This window comes from Tetrao urogallus (assembly GCF_951394365.1).
Source record: "Tetrao urogallus genome assembly, chromosome: 3".
Taxonomy (NCBI): Eukaryota; Metazoa; Chordata; class Aves; order Galliformes; family Phasianidae; genus Tetrao; species Tetrao urogallus.
The window spans coordinates 90,960,048-90,987,662 of NC_136815.1; the positions used below are offsets into that span (position 1 = coordinate 90,960,048).

The 27,615-nt window shown below is 40.5% G+C and overlaps 1 protein-coding gene across 1 annotated transcript in view; it reads right to left on the minus strand.

Moving 5' to 3' along the window:
- The window catches only part of NFX1 (nuclear transcription factor, X-box binding 1), a gene marked incomplete at both ends in the record, with an annotated part of 70,753 nt that extends 43,472 nt beyond the window's left edge, over positions 1-27,281 (minus strand). Inside the window, 7 exons of the mRNA XM_079533922.1 lie at positions 1,414-1,519; positions 3,491-3,568; positions 8,759-8,920; positions 10,898-11,941; positions 21,868-21,968; positions 25,355-25,651; positions 27,166-27,281. Of these exons, the coding sequence (XP_079390048.1) occupies positions 1,414-1,519; positions 3,491-3,568; positions 8,759-8,920; positions 10,898-11,941; positions 21,868-21,968; positions 25,355-25,651; positions 27,166-27,281 (1,904 nt within the window). The remainder of the gene's footprint in view (positions 1-1,413; positions 1,520-3,490; positions 3,569-8,758; positions 8,921-10,897; positions 11,942-21,867; positions 21,969-25,354; positions 25,652-27,165) is intronic.
- Positions 27,282-27,615: the final 334 nt, after the last annotated feature.

Genomic DNA, 27,615 nt, shown 5'->3' on the forward strand with positions numbered 1-27,615 from the left:
GTCTGAAAACTGAGCTGTGTTTCAATCACCAGCACTTCAAACCCTACCCTGCAAACCACAGTGAAGAACATCTAGTATGATCCTGAACTACAAAAGCAGCACTATCACTGAAATAACAGTCTGAAAAGAGTCCTACTACAATATTCTCCATATGGGAAAGAAGTATTAAACAATAAAGAAACATTATTTCATTCCAGATTGAATGATTCAATCATTCAATTGATTGAATCATTCAAGACTGAAATGGCTATTCATAACAGTGCATGTGAAATAAAAAGTTCTATTAAAGTTCTGATTTTTAGAAAACTTTGGAGAAATTTTAAGATCTCAATGTTAAAAAGACTGAAAAGCTTTTGATTATATACCAGAAGTAGAAAAAAATTGCTTCTGACCATTAAAAATTTCTCAAAACAGAATACAAAAAAGCAGAAGAATGTATCATTCACTTTTATACAATAAAAAACTGGCCTAACTCAGTTAACTTTACAGATATAATATTATCTCTGTACTACCGAAAAAGATCCAAGTAATACAGCCAAAACTGAAAATCAAATTCCTCTTTTTGCCTCTCTTCACTGAAATATGACATATCAACTGTCACGTTTGGATTTTGTGTTGAGAGACATGGTTTAGTGAGTATTGTTGGTGATAAATGGATGGTTGGACTGGATGATCTTGAAGGTCTTTTTCAACCTTGGTGATTCTGTGAATTGTGTCAAAACAAACTAATTCAAGATATAGAGAATGATTAAGATCTCCACAATGATTATGTTTCAGAAGTCTGGCTGTCTGAACAAATAGTTAAATACATGAAATGCCTTCTTAACCTCAATAATTTGCAAGGTAAAGAAAAGAAAAACAACAGAATTAAATGGACCTCCAGTCAAAACAAGAACCACTGCTGGCAGATCGAGATACACGATTGTTTCTACAGAAAACAAAGCATCTAAAATTTCTGTTGACTACTGGATACACATTTAATTTACTTTATTTCACTATTTTCTTGACTAGAACAATAGCTCTTGAAACAAGTTAAGCTGTAGGTTCAGTTCCTGTAATATGGAAATGCTGCTACAACTATTGGAGCTGACCTCCTGCCCCTCCTCTGCTGTGAACTCACTTTATACATACAAATAACCTTTGCTTCTTTCCCCTTTTTCCATCAGAAAACTTCATCAGACTACCACAACCTTTCAAACATGACAGGTAGTGTGGCTTGGCAACTTCACCTGCCAGTTCCCTCAGAACCCTTGGATGGATCTCTTCGGGTCCCACAGATTGGTGCTCCTTCAGGTTCCTTACATGGTCTCAAACCTGACCTTCACTCACAGCAGGCATATCTTTCTTCTCCAAGTTCTTACCTTCACTTTCTGCAAAATAAATTCTCAATACGTTCACATTACAATTACTTACATATTACATAGATGTGGACAATCCAAACACTGCCTCTTCTTTCCACAGAGTTCCCCACAGCTATGTGGAATTTCATTTCTATTCCATTCTGGATTGTGTACCTTACCTAAAGAAAAGGTCAAAGCCAAAAACATGTTTACTGACTTGAATGCAATACTGAACCTGGGAGAAATATCAGACCAGAAACAAGTAGTTTCATTGTCAATACTGATTTAAAAAAGGCTTTTTTTGGGGGGTGGGGGGGGGGAACCATGAGATGTTATGCTTTTTTTCTTTTTCCATCTTTTATTGCTGATGAGTACTTAACATCGTTTAAAGTAAATTCCACTGGATTAACAAGCTTCAGATTATTTTCTTCTATGCTCTTCATAAGTCTGTTAGTACACAGGAGAACTTAAGAATCTAATTGCCTTGCTGTCTCAACACAGAAAAATAAAGATACCACTGTCAATAAGAAAGATCTAGCTACTAAAGAAATGGGGAAAGTATGAAATGACTATGCAAATTACGAAAGACACTTCTCTAAAGAGAATCTGACTCTACACAAACTTAAGCACTACACGTCGACATTTTGATGAATGCAGCAGGAAGTTCTAAACAAGGAGTGATATATCCTTTAAATTATCCTCAAGTCATTTCTGTTTTTTTTTCAGATGACTATTGAAACTACATTTTAATTCACATGATGCATTCTTAGCAAACCTTGTATCTAACAACAATCACACAAATACATTTGTGTGATTAACTACCACTGTAATTAACTTTAACTCTGACAAATGTATTTGTCTTTCTGTAAGAGAAGCAACTTGATCTAGTATTACAAATTGGAGTCGTAATAAGTAAAAAAAAAATTTAAGTGACAAATACTTTATCTCATTTATTACATCTTCATTTGCAGTGTAATTAGAAACTTAGGAAAACTGAATAAACAATATGGATTGCTTAATTCACCCGGGCATTCTTCCAGAGAAAAAAACCCTGAAAATTAGAAGATTCAAAAGAAAAGTAAGCTAGGAATTTCTCCAAGCAATCAAGGGAACAAAAAACCCAAAAATCAGTTAAGTCAGACTACACTCAACACAAATTTAGTATTCTGCAACAAATACAAGATAACTTTACATAAGCAACTGCTTAAACCAAATGCCACTTAATATATAATTATGCATAGATTAAAGATTTGTTTTCCAACAGTGTTCTGCTAATGCTGACAATGCGGACAATGTGAGGTTCCTCCTGCAGATGTCCCAAAACTATTCAACAGTTTAAGTAGAATCTCCTTTTTATTTCACAGATGGCCTATATTATAATTTTCATTTGGAAAAAAAACCAAAAACTTGCATTCTACCTACACTTGTAAGGTTTCACACATTTCAAACAACTGTCATACTTACCTGTAGTTACACTGCTCTTAATTGACACACTGAAGTGTTCAGATAAGTAGAACAGTAGATAAAACTGTTACCTATTACAGCACAGGCTTAGTTTCTTAAGGGCAAGTTCATTAACTACAAGTTTCTGGCTTACCTCAAAGAGGCCTACTTGGCAGGAAGTAGGTTGAAAATTATCAGTGACACGTTAACTGAAAAAATTAAACACATATCTACATAAAACTGAATAGTCCCAGTACTCTTTTCTATTAAATCTGTACGTGTCTTTGATCAACACAAATGACAAACTTGCTAAGTAATTATTAAAAGTTCACATAGTCAACTTGTATTCTTATAGTAACATCAGTTTGAACTGTGTATTATTCTGGGGTGTTGTGCCACAGAAATGAGACACAAGTTATTTCAAACCTACAGAAAGAAAGCTTTCAGGTTGAAAGCCCAATTCTAGCAGGCATTTTTATATAACTACATGGAAACATGATTCTCTCCTTCTTTAGTTTGGATCTTTTAAGCAACAGATACAGACATGATTCTTTGTGCAGCAGCCTTCCCATATCAACAGTATTAAGCAAAGTTAAATTTCAAGGATGTAGGCAAAGATGCAACAGTATCAGAATTTAAATAACAAATAAAAACAAAGAATCAAAAGGACACAACTTTTTCTTTGCAAAAGCAATCAAGAAACTCACCACAGAAACAAGTGTAAGTTTTAGGAACTTGTGTAGAAGCATTCTGACAAGCTGGACATCTCCAACCACTGTTACTATCTGTAGATAAAAAAAAAAAAAAGCATATGAAGTAATTAAGAGACCTAACTTGTGAATCTATAAGAGCTAGAAAACAGGTAAAAAAACCTGTTTTTGAGAGTAAGAGCTGAGAAAACAGGTGAATAAAAATATCTATGATATCGAGTTAAACACAGCAATAGTACTTCATTTGAGCTGAAAGGACTCCTGCTTCACAAAGAAGCAAGAACAAATTTTTTAAATTCTATTTTTTCTATCAATATATACTGTTAGAAGAAGAAAAACCTACTTTACACAATATAGACAGTCACCTCCTGTTAGGACTTTACATGCCTCACAGAAGACCAGTTTAGTACTGCTTCACCACATGAAAAAATTAGAGTGATATAAATCACAATAATCTGCTTTATTTAAGTAGTCACTAAGCCTAGCTATTAACAAGGACACTACTTTTTTAAGTTGGTATATTATAGTACATACTTCTTTAGATTTAATTAAACACGCTTGTGTGTTTCAGAAGCTTGTTGTTTGGCAGTAATGAAGGATGGTGACGGAAGGAAAGAAACACTGATGAAAATACGAACTGCAGTGTGAGGAAAGATACATTCATAAAGATGTGTACCAATGTCTGGATAGGAAGATATGCAGGTCACTCTGAAAGTAATGCCTCTTGTATGGGGAACTGCTAGGTGCAGCCTGAACCTGTGACTGAGCACCTGGTGACGGGCACAGCCAGCCTTGGGAGCACAGGTGGAAACAATTCATCTGTGCTATTGGAAGGGGTGGACCCTGGCTCCACTCCTCCCTCACCTCATTTAAGAGCTGGCAGCTGCAAGGGAAGCAGCTCTACTTGGAGATCAACCTCCTCTACAGTATTCAGCAAGCCCTGATCCTCAGGAAGGGGAAACTGATTCCTTCTTTATTATCAGACTGGGACCTCTAACTTTCTTGGGTGATCCGAAACTGGTTTAAAACAGCCGTGACTACTATCACTTATCCTTACACTCTTGCTCATTTCCATGAAAACTACTACAAAGAACACACTAATATTGTTTGATAGAGTGAATTATCAGCTACAAAACACCTTTTTAACATTGTCACCATCACTAGCTATGTGTTTTTGCCAGGATTAACAAGATAAACAAGAGCCTGTATGCTATACTTATAAAGCTGGATCAGTGGGGATGACCTACTGTCACTACTGCTGAAACACACTACCCACTGCCTTACTGTGCTTACATCCACTCTTTAGTCTCCATATTCATTCAGCAAGCATTGATAAATGTCAGAGGGTGCAATTTTTCTGAATGGTGGAATTCATTTCCCTGTCTTTGCTTCATATGCACTTCTATGTCAGACTGCCCCTCACTGCCATCTGCTGCACGACAACAAAATGCAAAGGTTAACCCTACTGCCATCCTATCAACACCCGCTTCTGATATTATAGGCCAACATAATAAAACAGGAAGCACTGCTTTCAAAGCAGACCTCCTAGAATCACTTAGGTTGGAAAAGACCTCCAAGATCATCCAGCCCAGATATGAACCTGATGCATTACCATCACTAAACCATGTCCTGTGGGTGATCTTGTACGAAAGAACTTTTGAACAAAAATTCTATGTATGTACCTCAATATATAAGCTGATCAGACCTCGCTGTCTCTCTTCACCAATTTGTTCAGATGATGTATGAGCATACTTTCACATTCATGTTGTAGACAAACTTCTGTTTCCTGATGAAGATTTTTTTATTTAACAATAAATTGAAACATCTCAGAGAGATGTTAAAAGCTGCTGGTAAAAACTGGGAGCAGTGGATTAAAAGATGTGAGCACCTTATCTGGCTGCTCCCACATAAGCTAACATACTAAACCCTAAGGGACTCCATATACTATTACTTTGTACTGCACACTATTACATTAACAATTTCCATTTTTCATTGTTATTTCATGTTATTTCTTTCAAAAGCTGTGAAGGCAAGCCTATGAAAGCTCCAGGAGGCTGACAGAAAGCCTCTCTCAGCAATCTCTCCTGGATGAGGGATGAGCAAGCTGTACAAGTAACTGCTTCTCTAACAGCATATTTGTCGACCTTGTAAATCAGATCCCTTAACACAGAAAACAGTCTTCTAAGATGCCTCAAGGAACATACATGGTTGCTTCTTCCAAAAACTCAAGATTGTTAAGGTTTTCTCACTGGATTCCAGTGTAATTACACTAGGATAGAATAATGACTCCTAGCATCCACTTTCCTGTTACCTCTCTTCATAAATCCTGCTTCCTAAAGAAATGAAGAATGAAGATGATCATACAGAACTAATGCTCCATTCTCACAAACAAGAAAGAAAAGTAGGAGGAGGCAAAATTCCAACTGGCCGCACCAGAAAGCAACGGTCTACATGAAATACACACAGATCTCTGCCTTTTAATAGACACGTATTTTATTATTTGTCATCCTCTCCTTCATCCTGAGATAACAAAAAAATCTCTATTTGTCAATATGAAAATACGGAAAAACGTCAGTAAATATTGTCAGCAGCCCTATTCATAGCATTTTCAGACAAAATTTTTGTTTGTGGTGGTATGCCCAGATCCTGCCCACTTCCACTGCATGGTTGTGGTTGTAAAAGTACAGTGAAGTGCCTCCTCATTTTCCAGAATCCTAAAGGATGAAAGAGGCTCAAAAGAATCTCGAATAGGAAGAGCTAGGAATACATGTATTGAAACCAGGGATCTTTAAGTGCAGTTTCAAACATGCAACTCTTTCTTTCTTACATGCTTATCTAGATGAGTCACAGGGGATTACATAAGCAATGAACAAAAAATATCTTCTGGAATAAAGAATGAATGCTAAAAAAAAGTATTTCCCAAGGCAGCAATAGAGCAGGAAATTTTAATGCGCACACAATGTTACATATGTCGAGAGACATCAAAAAGAACATTTCAGTCTCTTGAACTGTAGAACATACTAGTGTCAAGATAGGTAGTTTCATTTTACCATTTCTGAAAGGTCAATTTATACAGTAATCTGTATCAGAAAACACTCACCTTAACTTCTCAGCTAGATATCATCAAAAGTTTTCATCCTAGTTGCAAAAGCAGAAAGTAACAAAATGTGTAATACCTAATGCACACAGATTAGCTTTGGCTCACGAACAGCACAGCTTACAAAACGAGAAAGAAAAGGCAAGTAGATCCACTGAAACTCAGAAGCTACCTTAGGAGCTATCTTTGGTTTGGTACAGACCACAACCTCATCTGGAAGTAGAAGGCAGCAGGGGGAGCAGAATAGAAAGACACAGTTCTAGCAACTCAAATCTCTCCCATCTTTCCAGACAGATTGAAAATATCAAGAGAAGTAAATATCTGATCTGCAAAAGGAGCACGTGGATTGAACTCTTGTTCTGTCACTATGAGGATGCACACCATATACCTTCAAAGAATCAGTTTGCAAAAGCAGCAGAAGAGGGCAACATTAAGTATGTTTATGAAGAAAAAATTGCTGTAAAACATCTAGGGTGCAATACAGATATTTCTATTCAGACTGACTTAAGCTGAGAAGTACCTAAGGGTCACATTCCACCAAAGGTAATTCAAAACATGGAGTAAAACTTGCTGAGGAGAACGTTAGGCTCCTCCTTATAAGAAATTTTTTTTTCCACGTATTGACAAACTGCTGCATAGCAAAGCTCCTTTTCCTCCTATCGACCAGGATGTCTCTAAATAAAGGACATCTATTACCTAGGTCTGAGCACTGCTGACTGTAATAATACTGAACACTGGATGTCAACAAGTCTAACGAAAATAGACCAAGTCTACAGTAATGTACTGTATGTACACATTCAGATTCTTGGACATGGCTTTGCAATACTGTGTTTTATTTTTCAGGTGATCCTGACAGCAAAAAAAGGCAAAGAAAATCAGTCTCTGAAGGAAGACATCCTCAATAAAACATATCTGAGAAAGTCTTTAAGAATAGAAATACCCATTACTCTTGATCAGGAAGACTGAATTAAGTGAGAAGATATCCCAGCAAATATGGTTGTCCAAGCACTCTAAATTTCTCTCAGATATTCTACAATGCCATGACCACCAAAAAAAAAAAGAACTGAGAAATTATGCACACATACTTGGCACTTTCAATCTCCCATTATGCTTTACAAGAATGACAGATGCTGTAAAACCCCAAACGGAGGGACACTTTCACTGAAACATTTGGTTGCTTCAAAAACACTGAGGAAAGAACACTCAATATTGATCTTCATGAAATAAAGATTCTCACTAAGCCAGACATGCAGTGGAGCAGCTCCAAAGTTCAGGTGCTGATATTAGCTGACCCATCCTAGAATTTCTACTTAGTTCTGCACATTTAAAATCAATCTCCACCACAAAAACACCAGTTTCCTTCTTCTAAAAAAACATCATACTGTTGAGGTAAGTAGATGACTGTCCTATTTCTCTTATGATACAGAATAATTATTGCTGGAATTCTGTTGAATTCATCAACATCATACAAAGCTTGAAAAGTAGAATCTATACTGAAGTAGCCTACTATAAAGAAACTATACTCTGAAGCAAAATTCTTCATCATGAACACAAGTAAAAATTCTTAATCCTGAGAGTACAGCATCAATCCTTACTGCAGCTATAGAATCTGTTCTACTGACACCATATCTTTAACCACGTCTGTTTGTGATTATCTCTAGTTCTCTCACACACAAGATCTAGTGACATACATACTTCACAAATTCTTAAAAGAAAAGCAAATGGCTAAACAATAGGATCAACTGAAACGCTGACAGTATTCAAAGCACCCAAAGTCACTATCTTGAGAAACAAGGAAAACCTCCTTTGCACAGTTAGTGCTCTGATCAAGCAATAAGCTGATAAGAGAAAGGATAAGAGAAAGGGATTTCTTTGCGCGTAGAAAAGCAGCCAGTTTTGCATCTTGATGCACTGATTTCATTGAGTATCATTCATTCAAGTATCCAAACCTAGAAATAAGTTTTAGTCAGAGTACTAGAAAGAAAATAGCCAAGAGGATTATATGAAGCATCCAAAGAACCCTAAAAAACATTTCTAATTTAAAACTTGCTTTGTTTTCTGCTTACTAGTTACCTTGATCAGGAAACATTTCGAACCAGTTTTACATATAGAAAACAAATTTTACTATTATGCATATTTGAGAGAAAACGTGCACAGAGAACACCTACCTTCAGCTTGAGAAGCTGGTGATCTTGCCCACTTCTTAATACAATTCAGGTGAAATACATGGTAGCAATTCTGGCAGCTCCACACAGGTGCTACTATTCGGACGACCTCACAACATACCATACATTCATACTTCTCTGTTGTCAGCTGCTCAATCAAAGACCCTGCAAATAAAATATGTTACTTGCATACAAAGCTTCAGTTATCTGAGAAATAAAATTCCAAGACTTTATGTAAATATTAGCATAACTTCTTTTTCCTTTGTGGCTAAAAGTAAGGTAATAGCTTACTTCTGGAAGATACTTGATTTCTCTAGCTTAGAGTAGGGAAAGGTAGTACAGACTCCCACAGCACTGGTAACAGTAATTCTTGCTGATGAAATGAATCACAACAATTGTGTTGTGATCTTACAAAAAAAAAAAAAAAAATAGTCTTAAACTTGCAAGAAGTATTTTACTCACTTTCTATAGAAAGTCTAATTTCATATAAAGTTTACAACAAAAATCTTGAAGCTTATGAACTACAGAAGTCTCAAAATTAAATTATCATCCTCTCTGGAAGACTACACAACTAATACTGGAAGTAACATTACAGAAACCTTCATAAATCACTTTAGGGGTGGAACTGCTGGGAGACAATGGCCAAAATGTAAGGCTCTTAGAGCCAAACGAAAGAACATGAAAAAGCGTTTTAAAAATAAAGCAAGATTTCTAAATGAAAGATGAAAGCCTGAAACTTAGATGAGTTGTAACTTTATTGTATTTGCTTAACTCAATTCTGCCAGATTAACACTCCTATCAAGATACACATACACATACTTACGAAAAATGTGGCTTAATCTATGTTAGCAGAATTTCAATTATGTACTTTTTTACATAGTACCAATACGAGGGAAGTTGGAACCCACAACAAAGAAGAAAAATGAAACTGACATAAGAAAAATGACTAGAAATTCAGAAGCGTTTTGTACCGCACAACTGATAGCACAGCTACGGATTTCTGGAAACTTGCAATCACTAGGAGTGTTTGCCATCCTTAATAGGATATATTCTTTCAAGCATCTCTTCTAGCCATCCCATATCAAGCACCACAAGATTTAGAGTTAACAGACATTTCCACATTCAGTACCCTATGAATTTTAGCTGCTGTAAAGAAAACATCCTTACCAAAACCTACTTCCTTACTTACCTCTGTGAGAGCAGAACTATATTGTCCACAGAGAGGATGGCTGTCCTTTAAACAGCTAGAAAGACTGTCCCTAAAAACAGTGGCAGTATATAGTGTTTTCCAAAACAGCTCCCAATTCAGGCAAGCAAAGAAATGCTGCAATTGTGGAAAGATCCTTAAACTTCCAGTAGAAGACCACTGCCTTTTTCTGGTTATTACATAGTATGTTTTTCATTTAAGAATAAGGCCAGGAGAAAGACTGAGACATCTTCAATTTTATGATTCAAGTAGATCATCAGGCTCCTGCAGAGTTACAAAGGATCAAGGAAGCTTCTGATTTTTGAGCATCTCTCAAAGGATGAGAGCCTCTTACCGGAGTTACCTTACACTTCATCTTTTAAGTTCCTAACCGCTTGAGATGGCACAAAATTCAATTAGGGAGCAAAAATGTAAGAGTGCACTTCCCACTATCAACTGCACATGATTCTGCTCTCAAACAACAAGAAAATAGTCAGACACATTCTCTATTTCTAATTAGCTTTTCATACTACCATTCTAAATAAATACAGCAAGAAAAAAAGTTATGAACAGAACGCAGTCGTCCTCAGATGCTCCTGCTCTTACATAAAACATAAGACAAATTATTATGCAAAAAATGAATTTCAGGACTGCTCCTCTCAAGACTCAAAATGTTCAGAATCCTTTCTTGTACTTTTTTTTTTTTTTTTAAACATGACACCTGATAGGCATCACTTGCATTCTGGTAGAAGAAAAATATTTAAAAACATACATGTTCTTTTCTACAAAATTTACAAACCACCTGCCTACACAGAAGCCCCACATTTACCCCAAGAAATTGATACTACACTCACATGAAATAACAAGCAACATCAACTAGTCAAATTTAAAGGCAGAATAAACTACTTAAGATTGAATCTTTAATACCTGAGTACAAGATAATTTATAAAGGTTACCTGTATGAGTTTCTTTGTTTTTTGGTATATCACTTTGTTTTTTCCAGTACTGGGTCCAGCTGAAATTAAGGGAAGGTGCTTGATCCCCCTTCAGCAAGAACTTTCTTCCATTACATCTCGCAGACTCAAGCAATTCATTTCTGATCTCACTGGTCACATTTTCATCATTTTTGTGGTCAGAGAATTCTTTCTTCCTCTCATTTTTATCTTTTGCAGTGCACGCAAGAGAAGACTTCTTACTCGCTTTTGTATTTTTGCTATGGTGAGAATCATGTCTCTTCTGATACTCTTTCTCCATCGGGGGTTTATTCCACATAGGCTTCCGGGGATATCTTTTGTTTACATAATTGTAGCCTTTCTGCTCATCCCCACTACCAATTGGTGCCTCACTGAATGCCTTCCCAGCAGAAGATTCTGAAGAGTCCGACTGAGTCAAATCCAAAGATGGAGTATTTTCAAAAAGCTCTACTTTCTGTTTAGAGCTCATTCTCTTCTCTCGCTCATGCACTTGCTTTCCCTTCTCCCTGAAACCTCTTCCAGGTGCATGTACCAGGTGTGACTTCTTTGGCTTTGCTCCTCGGCTATCTGCATTAGCTACTTCCCTGTCACTCTCTGAGGAGATAAATTCATTGTATCCTTTAATAGGTGCTCTTCTTCCAGGTAGCTTTGCAGCATCTGAAATTCCAGGACAAGCAGCAGCCTCTGCAGTACTTTGTCTTACCTTACTTTTAGTACATGTGGTATCGTTCCTTGATCTGTGCCACCTCTGATTTTGAAAACTACGATTCTTTGAACTTCTGGTACCAAAATATTGGTGAAAATCTTCAGAATTCCCATATCGACTTTCTGGATTATAAACGTCATAATGCTTTGTGGAAGAGCTTCCATAATCTGTAACTTTTTCAGGCAGAGTAGGACATAATAAACTTCTTCTATTTTGATTCCTACTACATTCTTTCCTATCTTTCTTCATCCAATTTATATCTGTAGATAGTCTTTCTCCTGAAATGGAATCATCAGCATCAGGATTCAGATTCAACGCACCTAAAAAGTACAAATTAGAAAGACAAAAGATTTAAAAAATAAACATCCCTTAAAAATAAGATTACCATACAGGCAAAGGCCTGAACAATTCCATGCTAGACAGAAAAATTACAAATCAACTTTAGAAACTAAAGCTGAGATACACAGATTCTCTTGCCTTTTTTAAACAAAGATGGCGATGACCTACAAAACGGTGGAGTTCTTGACTAATGGTAAAGTTGGGAAGGAGATTGGTACAATTGCTACCTTGGACTTCCTGAAGGCAGATATTGAACCACAGGATTCAGTCCTGATGGTTTAAGGGATCCAGGAAGACTGGAAACTCCTCAAGAAGGAAGTCTTAAGGACACAGAAGCAGGCTGTCCCCATCTGAATTAAGACAAGCCTAGCAAAGCTGGAAGCCCATGGCTTGGACGGGTACACTCTTTGCTGCATAAAGAACTGGTTGGATGGCCAGGACCAGAGAATGGTGATGGATGGAGTTAAATTCAGCTGGTGACTGGTCACGAGTGGGGCTCTCCACGGATTGGTCCTGTTCAATATCTTTATTAATGACCTGAATGAGAGCATTCAGTGCACCCTCAGTAAGTGTGCAGATGACACATGCTGGCAAGAGGCGTTGATCTGCCTAGTGATAGGAAGGCCCTACCGAGGGATCTGGACTCATACCTCTCTACAACTACCTGAAAGGAGGTTGTGGCAAGGTAGAGGTCAGTCACTTCTCCTGTGCAACCAGGGATAGGGCTAAAGGGAATGGCCTCAAGTTGTGCTAGAAGAGACTGAGGTTGGGCATCAAGAAAGATTTCTTCTCCAAAAGAGTGTTTAGGCTCAGGAATAGACTACCCAGGGAGTTGAGTCACCATCCCTGGAGGAGTTCTAGAAACATATAGATTTTGTGCTAAGGGACTTATTAGTGAAATGTGGTGGATTGGATTAGATGACACAGAGATCTTTTCCAACCTTGGTGATCCTATGATTTTATGGGAAAGAACAAAAAAGAAATAATAGAAAAACAACTGAAGCAGCACAGTATGTAAGCATACAGTACAGTGCCAGTCAGTTTAACACGGGCATAAGTCACCGCTATCATGATTACATATGTGCACACACCATAAGAAAAAAAAGTCTTTTGCATACAATTTCAAATTTTAATATTACAAAGAATTTGAAATATAAATAAAAACCCATCATCTCAAGAGTAACAATAGATTTGCACGAACCCTGATTATACTCATCTGTAAACAAACATACTAAACGGTACAGTGATTACAGAAGATATTCTGTTTTTCTATTATGACAAGCATGTCCAACCTGCAGGCTGCACACAAACTAGCACAGCTCACCACGCAGCCTGCCCAGTGCAATCCAGGCTGTCTGTCTTCCACAAGGCGTGGGCCTGCCCAGCCCTGCTCATGCACCCATCAACAGTCAAACATCAACGTGTGACTGGCACTCTCTGGGCTGAAACAAGAACACAGGGAAGGTGCACTGCAGCGCTGACACTTCTTGCGCCTTCTCTCACGTTCTGCTGCACTGAAACCCATACGCATTCAATGAGGCATGTGCTTGTGCTGCTTGATGAGTAAAAAGCTGATGGCCAATACTAGTATTTCAACCTGCCCAATGGTATCTCAAAAGCAGGAGGAGATGAAGGAAGAGTATTCAACAAAATATGGACAGATTAGTACTTTCGTCAAGACAAGTAATATGGCACTGTGCTTAATATCTAAGGAAATAGTGTCAGTTTTCAAAAATCACTATTTTAAAAGATACATACAGAAACATGCTGTCAAATGCACTAATATCAAGGAATGCTTCATGAAGACAAAATAGTGGAACTGAAAAAAAGTCTGTCATCTCAACAAAACCGTCTTAAAAAAGTTAAAACTCCAATGAACTCTGATATAAAAGTTAGTTACAGGGTAGTAAATCAGACTGAAAAAGAAAAATCAAAAGTATTTACTGCTGGTGAGCTTATTAAACAATGTATGGAAAGTATGGTATATGTGTGTCCTGATAAAGGCAATGGATTTTTCTAAAATCATGTCTCAGCAGACATGTAGCCAGAAGAAATAGAAGAACCTATAAAAAGAAATTTGGAGGGTAAAGCTGCCTAATTTCAAATGTTATGCCTTGGTGCTGGATGAAAGTACTGATGCTACAGATACGGTTCACCTGGCCTTTTTTTTTTTTTTTTTTTTAGTTATTATTGATTAATATATTTCACTAAAGAAATAGTTCCTTTGGTACCATTAAAAGACACAAATAAACCTGGTGATCTGTAAGAAGCAGTAAAAAGTGCACTAGAGCAATTTTCTTTAACCCTTTACAAAATACTGGTAGCGCTACTCACAGTGCCCTTGTGATGGCTGATAAAAAAAGGAGGAAATTATACAGTTAGAAGACAATGTAATTGCCACCAGTCACTAACATTTGATGAAATAAAACTGTGTCACACAACATGAAAATTTATGCGTGAATGCTTTAAAAATGGATAACGTCAAACAAATGATCATTAAATCTGTGAATTTCATCAAGTCCAAAGGATTAAATCATTATCAATTCCAGCAGTTCTAAACAAGTATGGATGCTGATTACGGGAACATCATTTACTTTTCTGAAAGAAGGTAGTTAAGGTAAAGTAAAAGGCTAAAATGATTTTGTGATTTGTGAAATGAAATCAAGTCACTTACGGAATCAACTGGAAAATTTGTGCCAGAACTTAAAGACACTAAATCAGTGAGTCATTCTTCATTTTTGGTAGATTTGACCACTTACTTATTCAATATGTGTTTCAAGGTGAAAATCACCTATGCTACATTTCAAATCATAACTACATTTGAATTAAAACTTAAACTATGGCATGCTAAAGTTAAGACAAATAACTTCATGCATTTTGATGTGCTGGCTAAACACAATCCTGCAAACAGTAAAAAACATGCAGCTAGGCTTTTTATTTTGATACAGGAATTTGAGAATAGGTTTCAAGACCATAAAAAAATCATCAATTTCTTCATATATTTATCATCATTACTTCATATATTTACATGTATTTTCACATTATATAAATACATTATCCATAAATTTTTCACATGGAATGTATAGAATTCCAGTCAGACATTCAACTGAAAGAAATACCTGGTCATTTTGTAAGACCTATCTTAACAGAGAAAAACATCACAGAATCCTTAGAGTTGGAAGGGACCTGTGAAGGCCATCTAGTCCAACTCCCCTGTAATGAACAGGTTGCCCAGGGCCTTATCCAGCCTCACCTTGAAAGTCTACAGGGATGGGGCACCTGTTCCAATGCTTCACCACTCTCACTGTAAAAGATTTCTTGCTTGTATCTAATCTAAATCTACCCTCCCTGAGCTTGAAGCCAGCTCCCCTTGTTCTATCACTACAGACCTTACTAAAGAGCCTGCCTCCTCCTTTCCTGTAGCTCCCCTTTAGATACTGAAAGGCTCTCACTTAACAATTGTGCCTTATTCATGCCATCTCTTTTTTGGTAGTAAAAATATTTGTTCTTAAGGATGAAGCACAGGACAAGTAAAATGTCATCAAAAATCCATAATGAACACGTTTGAGAATTCACTAAAGAACTGCAGCCACTTCCACTGAACCAGACTGATGCACTGTTTTCACAGAAACAGGTCAAAACCTCCACTTGTTTTATGTTTTCACTGCTCTGGTCAGTACCTTGAGTACTGTGTCCAATTTTGGGCCCCTCACTGCAAGAAAGACATCGAGGCCCTGGAGCGGGTTCAAAGGAGGGCAACAAAGCTGGTGAGGGGTCTGGAGCACAGGCCTTACGAGGAGAGGCTGAAAGAGCTGGGAATGTTCAGCCTGGAGAAGAGGAGGCTCAGGGGAAACCTTATTGCTCTTTATAACTACCTGAAGGGAGGTTGTAGTAGAGCTGGGGGTCAGCCTCCTCTCTCGTGTAACTGGTGATAGGACTGGAGGGAATGGTTTCAAGCTGCACCAGGGGAGATTCAGGCTGGATGTTAGGAAATAATACTTGTCTGAAAGAGTGGTCAGGCACTGGAATGGGCTGCACAGGGAGCTGTGGAGTCACCGACCCTGGAGGTGTTCAAGGAACGTTTGGATGTTGTGTTGAGGGACGTGGTTTAGTGAGAGCTATTGGTGATGAGTGGATGGTTGGACTGGGTGATCTTCTAGGTCTTTTCCAACCTTGGAGATTCTGCAATTCTGTAATGTTTACATAAAAATACATTTAAAAAAATTGATACTTAGATATGTATTTCAGGGTATGCTCGGATGTCTCAGGAGTGGAGGCAAGCAAGCACACACACAAGGCAGCACAGAGGGTTACAAGTTTTACTTGTCACACACACACAGGCATTCACTTTAGATAATCCCAGGAAGTGGCAAGCAGAAACTCCTAAGCAAGTGCAGTATGAACCCTAGTAAGCTAAAACAGAAGCTCCCTAAGCAAGCACACTATTACTTACCTTGAGAGAGACAAAACACCAGGTAGGAGAAGGAACATGTCAGCAGTGGATTCAATGTATGTATGTAGTGTCAGCAGGGCATCCCTGCTTCAAAGCGTACTTTCCCTCACTCGATCACCACAGCACCCCTCCTGGTTTATCCTCTCCAAGACCTGCAGAATTTTGTTTTGGTTTTTTTTGTTTGTTTGTCTGTTTTTTCCCCCAACTTGCACACTGCACCCACATGGCCAACACATGATACAGAGCACAAGTGGAACACCTGCTTGCAAACAAGTTCTTGCAAAGCAGGATAAACTAGCAAGGTCAGCTCCCCACAAAACAAGATAAATGGCTGTAGCTGAAAATATCACTTCCCTTAAAACTGTCAGAATACTTAGTTCCATCTCAGGATCATTCTTCAGTCAGGAACCTTTAGGTCCCTGACACACATACATTAACTATATTACATATTTTATATGCAGCTAAGACAATTCCTGCACACTCAGTGCAGCCCAGGCAAGCAAAAAATTGTATAGCCACGTACTGACACAAAAAAATGAACCATTCTTCTAATAGAGAGGTCTTCTTTTGTCATTTTTTATGCTCCAAGCAATGAGACCTACTTTAGAAATCCAGTCAGGATCAATTGTGAGCCACATCCTCAACTCATAGGATCTTCTTAGCGATGGGAAGGCCAAAGGCAGTTTTGACTGCAGTGAACCTGAAGATAGGAAGGAGGGTGAAAAGCAAAACCATGTCTCTGGATTTCAGGAGGGCAGACTTCAACTTCTTCAAGGATCTGCTTGGAAGAATCCTATGGAATAATGCCCTGAAAAGAAGAGGAGCCCAAGAAAGCTCAGAGACCATTCAGGAATCAGGTCCTCTAAGTTCAGGATTGGTCCATCCTAATGAGCAGTATGTTCGGCAGAAACGTCAGGCGGATTGCATAGATGTACAAGGAGCCCACAGAAAGGAAGCATAAGGAGGATGGAAGTGAGGACAGGAAACCTTGGGAGGAGCACAGAGAAACTGTCCAAACATCCAGGGTTGAAGTTAGGAAACCTAAAGCTCAAAGTGCAAACAAATCTATCAGAAATGTCAAAGACAACAAGGGCTTCCATAACTACTACAGGTGATAAAAGGAAGGCTAGGGAAAATGCGTACCTACCTCTGAACAATAGGGGAAGATGAAGACCTATTACACAGCACAGAAAAAAGGCTGAGGTACTGAAAGCCTTTGCCTCAGTCTTTACTACAAAGACTTGCCTTCTGGAATTCCTGCTCCTCGAGACAAGGAAAAACTGCAGCAAGGAACCCATGCTCAAGGGAAGCAAAATACGGCAGGGAATACTTAAGTAAGCAAAATATATACTTCCATGGGCCCTGATTGAATGCACACACAAGTGCTGAATGAGCTGCCTGATGTCACTGTGAAGCCACTCTCAATAATTCTTGATTGATCGTGGTGATTTGGAGAAGTACCTGGAGACTAGAGGGAAAGCAAACATCACTATCATCCTCAAGAAGAGGGACAAAAAACTACAGGTCGTAACGCTGTAATGCAATGGAAAGCACACCAATAGCAGAGTGGTGATCAATGGCACAGAGTCTAAGTGGAGGCCACTAACTAGGAACGTACCCCAGGGGTCAGGATTGGGTCCAGTCCAGATCCTAGATGATGGAGCAGGTGACACAGAACTGGGAACAATGGCTGATATGCCACAGGGTCATGCTGTTACCCAGAGGGACCTCGACAGGCTGAAGAAATGGCTGACAGAAACTTCATGTAATTTCACAAGGGGAAGCAAAAAATTTTGCACCTCTGAAGGGAACAACCCCAGGCACAAAGTCATACAAAGTGCCACCCAGCAGGAAAGCAGCTTTGCAGAAAGAGACTTGGGGATCCTGATGGATGCCAAGTTGGGCATGAGTCAGCAATGTGCATCTGCCCCTATGAAATCTAAGAGTATTCTGGGCTGTAGCAGGTAAATTCTACCAGCAGGTGGACAGCAGTGATTCTTACCTTTTACTTTGCTCTGATTAGGCCATACCTGGAATACTGCTTTCAGTTCTGGGCTCCCTAGCAGAAAAGGGACGTGGACATATCAGAGAGTCTAACCAAAGACCATGAAGATGATAGATGTCTGGAATATCCCCCCCTTTGAATCAAGGCTGAGAGAGCTGGGACACTTTAGCTGAGGTTAGATCTCATCAGTGTAGCTCTGAAGCAAGGGTGTAACAAGGACAGAGATAAGGTCTATTAAGCGGTGTTCAGAGAGAGAACAAGAGGCAATGAGCACAGACACAAGACATTACGTCTGAACATTAGCAAACATTCCTTTACAGTGTGGGGGCTTTTAAAAGCACCTCCCAAATAATATATAAGTTTGAAGAAACAGATGGGAAGCCAGGAACCAGATATTTAAACGCACCTCCAAAAATATGAATAATTCATTAAGATATTTTATGTTACCCATGAATAGAAATCTTATTCTTACTGCCAGCTTTTACATTCTTTAAAAAATTGCATACAAGTGGTAAATTCAAATAAAAAGAAAATACAACTGATCTCTCTCTGCCATGACCAGAAACAGCAGAATACATACACATGTACAATAATCAATAACTAACAATGACTCAGATATCCTCTGGTATACCTATATGTACATACACAAAAGTCCCATGAGAAAAAAGAAATACTCAGAGCTAAATTCCAGCCTGTATTTCCACAAAATAATCGAAGTTCCATACTTTCAGCAAGCTAAAGTAAACTGAAGAAACATTACACAAGGTGCTTTAATGCATCCTGCAGATGCTGTATCAAGTAGATGATTATGAATGCAAAATTATAAAGAAATCCCTCCTAAAAAAAAATCTACTGGCTAAAAGAGTCCACCATGCAGACTTTTAGGTGTCAGAAGTGGTACTTCTCTTCCTGAATTCAGCTGCACCTCCTGGATGGGGAAACAAAACAACAACAAAAAAAACCACAACAAAACTAGATTCTCCTTCTGAAGTTTCAGATAACCACAAAATTGATACTAAACATACTATCCTGATTAGTACCAGTCTTTCTGACTTCTGACTAAACAAGCACTCGTAATTTATAAGCTATGTGAGCTTAAGATTCTTCCTGTGCCATCAGGTCACTGCCTGTGGATTTGGCTTATAGAGGCTCCTCAAAGGACACGGCAGAGGTAAAATAAAAAAGGACATCAGGGTCTGGGGTAAAGCTGTATTACTAGCAGTAGGAAGCTATTCATCTGTTTGTACTGTCATCCATTAAGATCCTGAAAGTTTTGAGATGAGCAAAGGAAACATCACAGAACGTCAGGGATTGGAAGGTACCTCAAAAGATCATCTAGTCCAATCCCTGCCAGAGCAGGAACACCTAGGTTAGGTCACACAAGAACTTGAGGCGGGTTTTGAATGTCTCCAGAGAAGGAGACCCCACAAGCTCTCTGGGCAGCCTGGTCCAGTGTTCTGTTATCCTCACCATGAAGGTTTTCCCATATTTTTGTGGAACCTGCTGTGTCCCAGCTTGCACCTACTGCCCCTTGCCCCATCACTGGATGTCACTGAGAAGAGCCTGGCTCCATCCTCCTGACACTCACCTTTACATACTTATAAACATTAACGAGGACACCCCTCATTCTCCTCCAAACTAGAGACCCAGCTCCCTCAGCCTCTCGTAAGGGAGCTGCTCCACGCCCTTAATCGTCTTTGTGGCTCTGTGCTGGGCTCTCTCCAGCAGTTCCCTGTCCTTGAACTGACACAGTACTCCAGATGTGTTCTCACCAGGACACAGTAGAGGGGAGGAGGACCTCTCTGGACCTACTAACCACACCCCTTCTAATACACCCCGGTGCCATTGGCCTTCTTGGCCACAAGGGCACAGTGCTGGCTCGTGGTCATCCTGCTGTCCACAGGACCCCCAGGTCCCTTTCCCCTTTGCTGCATCCAGCAGGTCAGTCCCCAACCTGTACTGGTACCTGGGCTTGTTCTTGCCCAGATGAAAAACTCTACACTTGCCCTTGTAATGAAACATAACGTTTCTCCCTGCCCAGCTTACCAGCCTGTCTAGGTCTTGCTGGATGGCAGCACAGCCTTCTGGCATGTCAGCAACTCCTCCCAGTTCGGTGTCATCAGCAAACTTGCTGACTGTGCACTCTATTCCTTCAGCCAATGAATATATGCTGATGAATATATTGCACTGCACCAGTCCCTCTACCAACCCTTGGAGGACTACACTCGACACAGGCCTCCAACTAGACTCCGTCCCATTGACCACAGCTCTCTGGCTTCTTTCCTCAGCCAGTTCACAATCCACCTCACTACCCAATCATCCAGACCACATTACCTCAGTATAGTTGAGAAAGCGCTGTGGGAGACAATATCAAATGCTTTACTAAAGTCAAGATAGACCACACCCACTGCTTTACCGCCATCTATCCACCTGGTTATTTCTTCATAAAAGGCTATCAGGTCAGTTAAGCATGATTTCCCCTTGGTGAAGCCATGCTGACTGTCCCTAGGAACCCTCTTATCCTTGATATGCCTAGAGACAGTGCCAAGGATAAGTTGTTCCATCACCTTTCTAGGGATGGAGGTGAGGCTGACTGGTATGTAGTTACTGAATACCAAATTAAATCTAAAGACAGAGAATATGATAGAAGTAGAAATTCTCAAAGATCCATCCAACACTTAGATATGTTAGCACATAACTAGAACACTCTGCTTACTAACTTTGAGCTCACATGTATAGGTTTTGGGCAAAACATATTTCTTCCATAATCACTTATTATTGTATTGGTTGAACTCCATCTTCCTCAACTGCAGTCAAATGTACCAGAACTATCTACAAGTGGAAACAAACAGCCTTGAAGATAATTTAGCAGACAATTGAGCAATCACTAATCATTTCAAATTCTGCTTATATTCTCACTTCCACAAGTCCCAGTAAACCGAACGTACCTGTCCAGAAATCAAAACAATTAGAATTCTGAAAGAATAATTATTTCTGGAGACAGTGACAGTACAGAGTGTGCATACATTAATTTACTCGTGTCAGATCTCCACGTATCCAGATACAAAATGGTCTGATCAGCTGAATTCAATGCACACTCTATAAAGAAAACAATCCATGCAGATTTTATAGCACCTGTATTACACTGTAGCAGGAAAAGAAACAACAAAAAAAAGCCACCACGAATAGCATATTATAGAAATTCTGAGGCTTCCCAATTTGTGAGGAAAAGGCTAAACGCCCCCAGAACAACCACCTTAATATTTTCTGTCTTCTTTGGACATTTTATGTAACAGTATTCACCTACTGCATGCTATAATTTACAGAGAATGTGCAGATTGACAGAAGGTTGGATTTCTTCTTTAATAGCACTCAGATTGTTTCAGGCTTGAAGAATCAAGAAGTGCAATCCATTTTCATGCAAAATGATCTGCCTGTCCAAAACTCACTGTTCATTCCAATTGTGATAGGTGGCCAGCAGGAAGAGGGAGGTGATCGTCCCCCTCTGCTCAGCTCTTGTGAGGCCCCATCTGCAGCGCTGCATCCAGGCCTGGGGCCCCCAGCACAGGAAAGATGCAGAGCTCTTAGAAAAAGTCCATGGGAGGGCCACTAAGATGAGCAGAGGGCTGGAGCAGCTCTGCTGTGAGGAAAGGCTGAGGGAACTGGGCTTGTTCAGCTTGGAGAAGAGAAGGCTGTGGGAGACCTCATGGTGGCCTTCCAGTGCTTGAAGGGAGCATAGAAACAGGAGGGGGAACGGCTGTTTGTGAGGGTGGATGGTGATAGGACAAGGGGAATGGTTTTAAACTGAGACAGGGGAGGTTTGGGTTGGATATGAGGAGGAAGTTTTTCCCCCAGAGGTGGTGAGGCACTGGAACAGGTTGCCCAAGGAGGCTGTGGATGCCCCATCCCTGCAGGCATTCAAGGCCAGGCTGGATGTGGCTCTGGGCAGCCTGGTCTGCTGGTTGGCGACCTGCACACAGCAGGGGGTTGGAACTGGGTGAGCATTGTGCTCCTTTGCAACCCAGGCCATTCTATGACTTAATAAAGAGATATGCTCCCTTCCCACAATTCTTACCAGAAATTTAAAAAAGAATAACATACAAAATATCATTATCACAGAATTACTGAATGGTTGAGGTTGGAAAGGAATTCTCCAGACCATCAACAGCCCAAACACTCCTTTCAAACTGTTCAATCATGATTCAAGTATCTCCAAGGATAAATATTTCGCAGCCTCTCTACAACCTCTTCTAAGGTTTGACAACCCACACAGTGAAAAGTGTTCTTGTGTTCAGACAAAATTTCATGCCAATTTGTACCTCTTACTTCTTACCGTTTCACTCAGCAACACTCAGAAGAATTTGAATCCCTATTCTTTACTCCCTCTGTGCAAGCCTTCTCTCCTCCAGACTGAACAGTCCCAGCTCTGTCAGACCGTCTTCTTATGGAAGTGTTCGTATGACTTCAGCTCCATGGCCCAATGCTGGGTGTGAGTTTCCAGTAAGCCCCATCTTCTTTGTACTGGGAGCCCACAGCTGGATACAGCATTCCAGATACTGCCTCATCAGCACTGAGAAAGGATCATCTCCCTTGACCTGCTGGCAACATTCTTTCTAAGGCAGTTTAGGTTACTGTTGGTCATCTTTGCAGCACGTTTTCATTTCTGGCTCATATTCAGCTTATTGTCTACCAAGGACCCCAAGATTCCTCTCTGTTGAGCTGCCTGACAGTCAATTGGTACCCAAAGTGTATTTGTGCATGTTGCTGTGTTTTTGTCATTTTATGTATTTGTCCAAATTCAGTGCATCCACACTTTAAATGAAATGTGAAGTTTTGGCCAGTCCATTTGAAGACTACATGGGAGAAATATTAAGTTGGGATAAGATATGAAACCTCACAAGTCTAAGAGTATCTACTACAGAATAAGTTTTTCCTAAGGATGAAATGCATGATGAGCTTTCACTTCCTGTTCACCACCACTGTATGCTCAGCACTTTATAGCACCTCCTGATACCTTTATTTTAATACCATGCTGTATGAGAAAACAAAACTAGTTGTCATTGTGAAAGCAAAAGAACTAAGCTACAACCAAAAGCAACTACAGCTACTCATGGGGAAGAAATCTGTAATGACTATTAAATAATATAGCCTCTCACTTGGAATATGCCTTCTAGGTGCATAAGGCTGGAAACTAGAATCAGAATCACAGAATTGTAGGGGCTGGAAGGGACCTCCAGAGATTGTCAAGTCCAACCCCCCAAAGGAAAGGTATATAAATGTAAATAATCACCACACAACTGCTTTGTTTCTTACACTCTTCTTATCCTCTGGGTCTCAATAACCATTTACTATTAGCAAAATGTCTTATACAGGTTACACATCTAAACAGACCCCAAACAGCTGTTCTTTGACATCAACTGCTTCCATGATATAATTTGTGACTGAAAATATATTTCACATTTCAGGTCTTAAAATCATACACTCAATCCAGGGCAAAAGCTAGTTTGCATGTTAATCCACGTAAGCACAACCAAAAATACCTAAAGAGTCGGGCTTGATAACACGGTATTACTCTAAAATGGAAAAAACTCCAGAACTTAATGCCATCTGACAATACCCGTGTCAGCTTACATATTTTAAAGCATAAACACTGTATTGCCCAAATTAATTTAACTTTTTTAAAAAGCAATGCTATTTAGCTTCATGCACCTGTTAAGGGCTCTTTATTCCAAATGCATATGCAGCACTGCATAAAGGATTTGACAGTGAGAGCTGCCTCAGTCTGGTAGCATGGAAGATGAACAGACAAGCAAACAGCTGCCTGCACTACCTTCCCTTTCCTGAATCTATCGGCTCTACACTCCAAATCATGGACTATCCCACTTCCCTCATGAAGGCCCATCTTCAAAACATCAAAAATGAACACAGATTACCCTTCCCTGTTCTTAGCCCGGGTGCTAAGAACAGATAAGACTGAAGATAGTATCTGAAATATAAACTAATCATATGCTTAATCTGAATTAACTTCAGAGTGCTGCAAAAGCAGAGACTTGTATTTTCTTCTTCATCCCCAGCCATTCGAATCCAGCACTCAGTACCTGACAGAAACTTAACAACCTCATTAACGCTGAGAGGAGGTAGGCAGCTCATCGGGTGAGCCCAAAGTGATACTGATTAACCAAAAAGTCTATCCAAATCACAAGAGAAACAGAAGATGTGATGAAAGCAGTAAGTAGCATGAACGTCTCCGTACATGCATTATTTCTATTTACATACCCAAGACACAATTGCATAAGAATTCTTCTACTAAGTGCCCATAAGACACCACATGTCGTTAAATGCTAGGCTGGAACAGGCATCTTGAAGGGTCGCTCCTCCTCCACAGCAACCACGTCCAGTAAAAACAAAAAGTTAATCTAATCCTGCACCTTAAAAACCAGCATTGGACACAAACAAACGAAAAAACAGTTTCTTCTTCTTGTGGCATTCAATTCCATCCCAGGTTGGGTTCCTTAACCCTTCTTCACGTGGCACTCGCTCTGCTTTGTCACCCGCAGGGCACTGGAGGGGACAGGAATACTCACCAGCAGCATCTCAGACATCTCTTGAACCCGTGCAAGACTACACACGGAAACACCCTGCACACCACAGTGCTATGAATGGCCGTGCAACAGGAGCAGGTCAGTAGCACCGCCCTCTGCAGAGCACGGCAAGCACGGGGAGCAACGGGGGGATAATGGCGGCCTGAGAAGCAGTAACAACAGGTGCTGCTCCGCCCGGACAACCCGACAGCCGGCGTTCGGCTGCCAAGCCCGCAGCTCTGCCCTCCGCCCGCCAACGCTGCCGCGGAGCGACGCGTGCTCCTCCTCCCCGCGTCCCGCTCAGCCCGCCGGCCCCTTCCCCGACCCCCCCCCCGAACGCAATAATCACACTTACCTGTATTGGGCCGCGCCTCCGCCATGCCAACGCTTTCCTCCCGCTCCCGCCCCCCCCCCCCCAAGGTCCAGCTTCCTGGCGGCCGCGCACGCGCCCCGGCACCGCCAACTCCCCCTCGGCTGAGCGGAGCTGAGCGCGCAGCCGCACTGAGCGGGCGGGCACGAGGGGCGGTGCGAGGGGTAAGGGCGGGCCGGGGAGAGAGTTCGAGGGCGGGGCAGGGCGCTCGCCGGACTCCGCAGGGCGAAGCGGGCCGTGTCTGCCGGCACCGTAATGAACGGAAAGTCGGGAGTTTTGAGACTGACAGGGAGCAAGAAAGGAACCGTAACAGCGACAAAGCAATGCTAGCGCTAGCAGTTAGTCGGCTGCTTGCTCGGCAATGTGCTTCACAGCTGTGTCTCCTCCCTGTACCGGCCGCATTTCAGACAAATTTGCATTGGTCAAGCAGAAGGGAAAGAACAGAATGGTCCTGTGCTTTGGGCTCGGTGCGCAAAAGAGGTGTTTTTTCTGGAGAGTGTAAAGTAGGAATGTAGCAGCTGGCTGTCTATTGCATCCTGCCTGCAGTACTGCAGGGAGGTGGTAGTGACATGTGCTTCTGGTCCTGAATGAGTACTGGAACTTCAGCTTCTGTTGGAAAGCCCACACGTGGATTTCCATAATATAGTCTGTGCTGCAGACAAACCTGGTAATGCTCCAGCTACAATTGCTCCGTAGAACTGCATGCTTTGTCATACTGCAGCGTTCAACGTGAACAGAACCGTGGTATGATTCACACCTCCCTGCAGAGGTTTACAGTGTCATGGTTACAGTACGTCTGCAGAGCCATTCTATACTTCTCCCACTGCAATGGAGCTAGCTACAGAGTCCTTACAGAGCTGCCGATCTTTTCAGATAGCGAGTAACTTCAGAGTACCATAGCAACTGCAGCTCAGAAAAATGGCGCTTCTGAGGAACTGGCACAGTCTGCATTCCATTCTCTGCACCCTTATCACAAAATTCTCTGATCAAAGTTCCATCTGCAGAATAGTTCTTCCCATCCTAGTCATCAAAGTTCATGGCTCCAAAGCTCTCAAAGAAAGTGTGGGCTTCTTTTGCAGAAATTCTAGTCACTGGTATGCAGCCCAGATTCCTGCCACTGCTGCAAAGGAAGCGCACAAGCCACTACAGTAACAGCCTTATGAAGATGCTACTACATGCTTGGATTATGAATACAATATTAAGTGTTTTATGTAAGTATTTTTCTCATCTAAGCTGGCAAAGAAGAGCATGTGGCAGCAGCAGAGTTAATGCATCCTTTCAGAGGTGATGCATGGTTTTCCTACTGCTGACTAGAAACTTGAGGTAGACCTCTGACTCATGTTCTTCTCTCTCACTGCTGTAGAGACATGCCCATAACATTCACAGAACTACTACTTTTTTTTTTTTTTTAATACCACTTTACATGCATACTACAGCACTACCACTTCACTATTCACACTCTTTGCTACCATCAAAAAGCACAGTTGTGGTATGGATAGCACTATAATAATTTGCACCTATGCGTGCTGCTGCAAAAATGTCAGTTTCTAGGTCAACACATATTTTCCTTGGTTACACCTTTTTGTCTAAAGAGTTCTGTGTTGTTGTTTTCCTTAATTTTGCACTGGGCAAATTCCATTCACTCATGATAGCCTGACATAATTGTCCAGCATTTCTGTACAGGCATGAGATTTAATTCTTTTCTTTCTTGGCCACAATCGTCTTTTTATCTTTTCCTAATCTTTTCTCACTTTCGACGCAAGGATAGGAGCAAGCATCTTCCCATCAAAACTTACTTGATTGGTTGAAACATATATATATGTTCTTCTACTTCATCCTCCTTTAATATTTCTCTCTCCTTCCCTGTGCCATTTATTACTCGTATCTTCTCCCAGCAGCTGCTTTTGGCCATCTGACCTGTACGACTGTCAGGAAGAAGCAGGGACACATTGCTCCATATGTAACATACAGGTATTTGGACCTGGTGGGTGCCAACCCTGCTCATGGCAGTGGGGTTGGAACTAGATGATCTTTAAGGTTCCTTCCAACCCATTCTGTGATTGTGGAGCTGAGAGCTGAGAAGTCAGCAAATTCCACAATACAGAAGCAAGAAGAGCAGAATAATTTCAATAACAGCTCATATTCAATTATAGTTCAGGCAACAATCCATATTTCCAGCAAACCTGTAGCAACAGGGCAGCTCAAACTAGAAATCAAGCCAGATGGTGAAGATCAGACAATTTAGG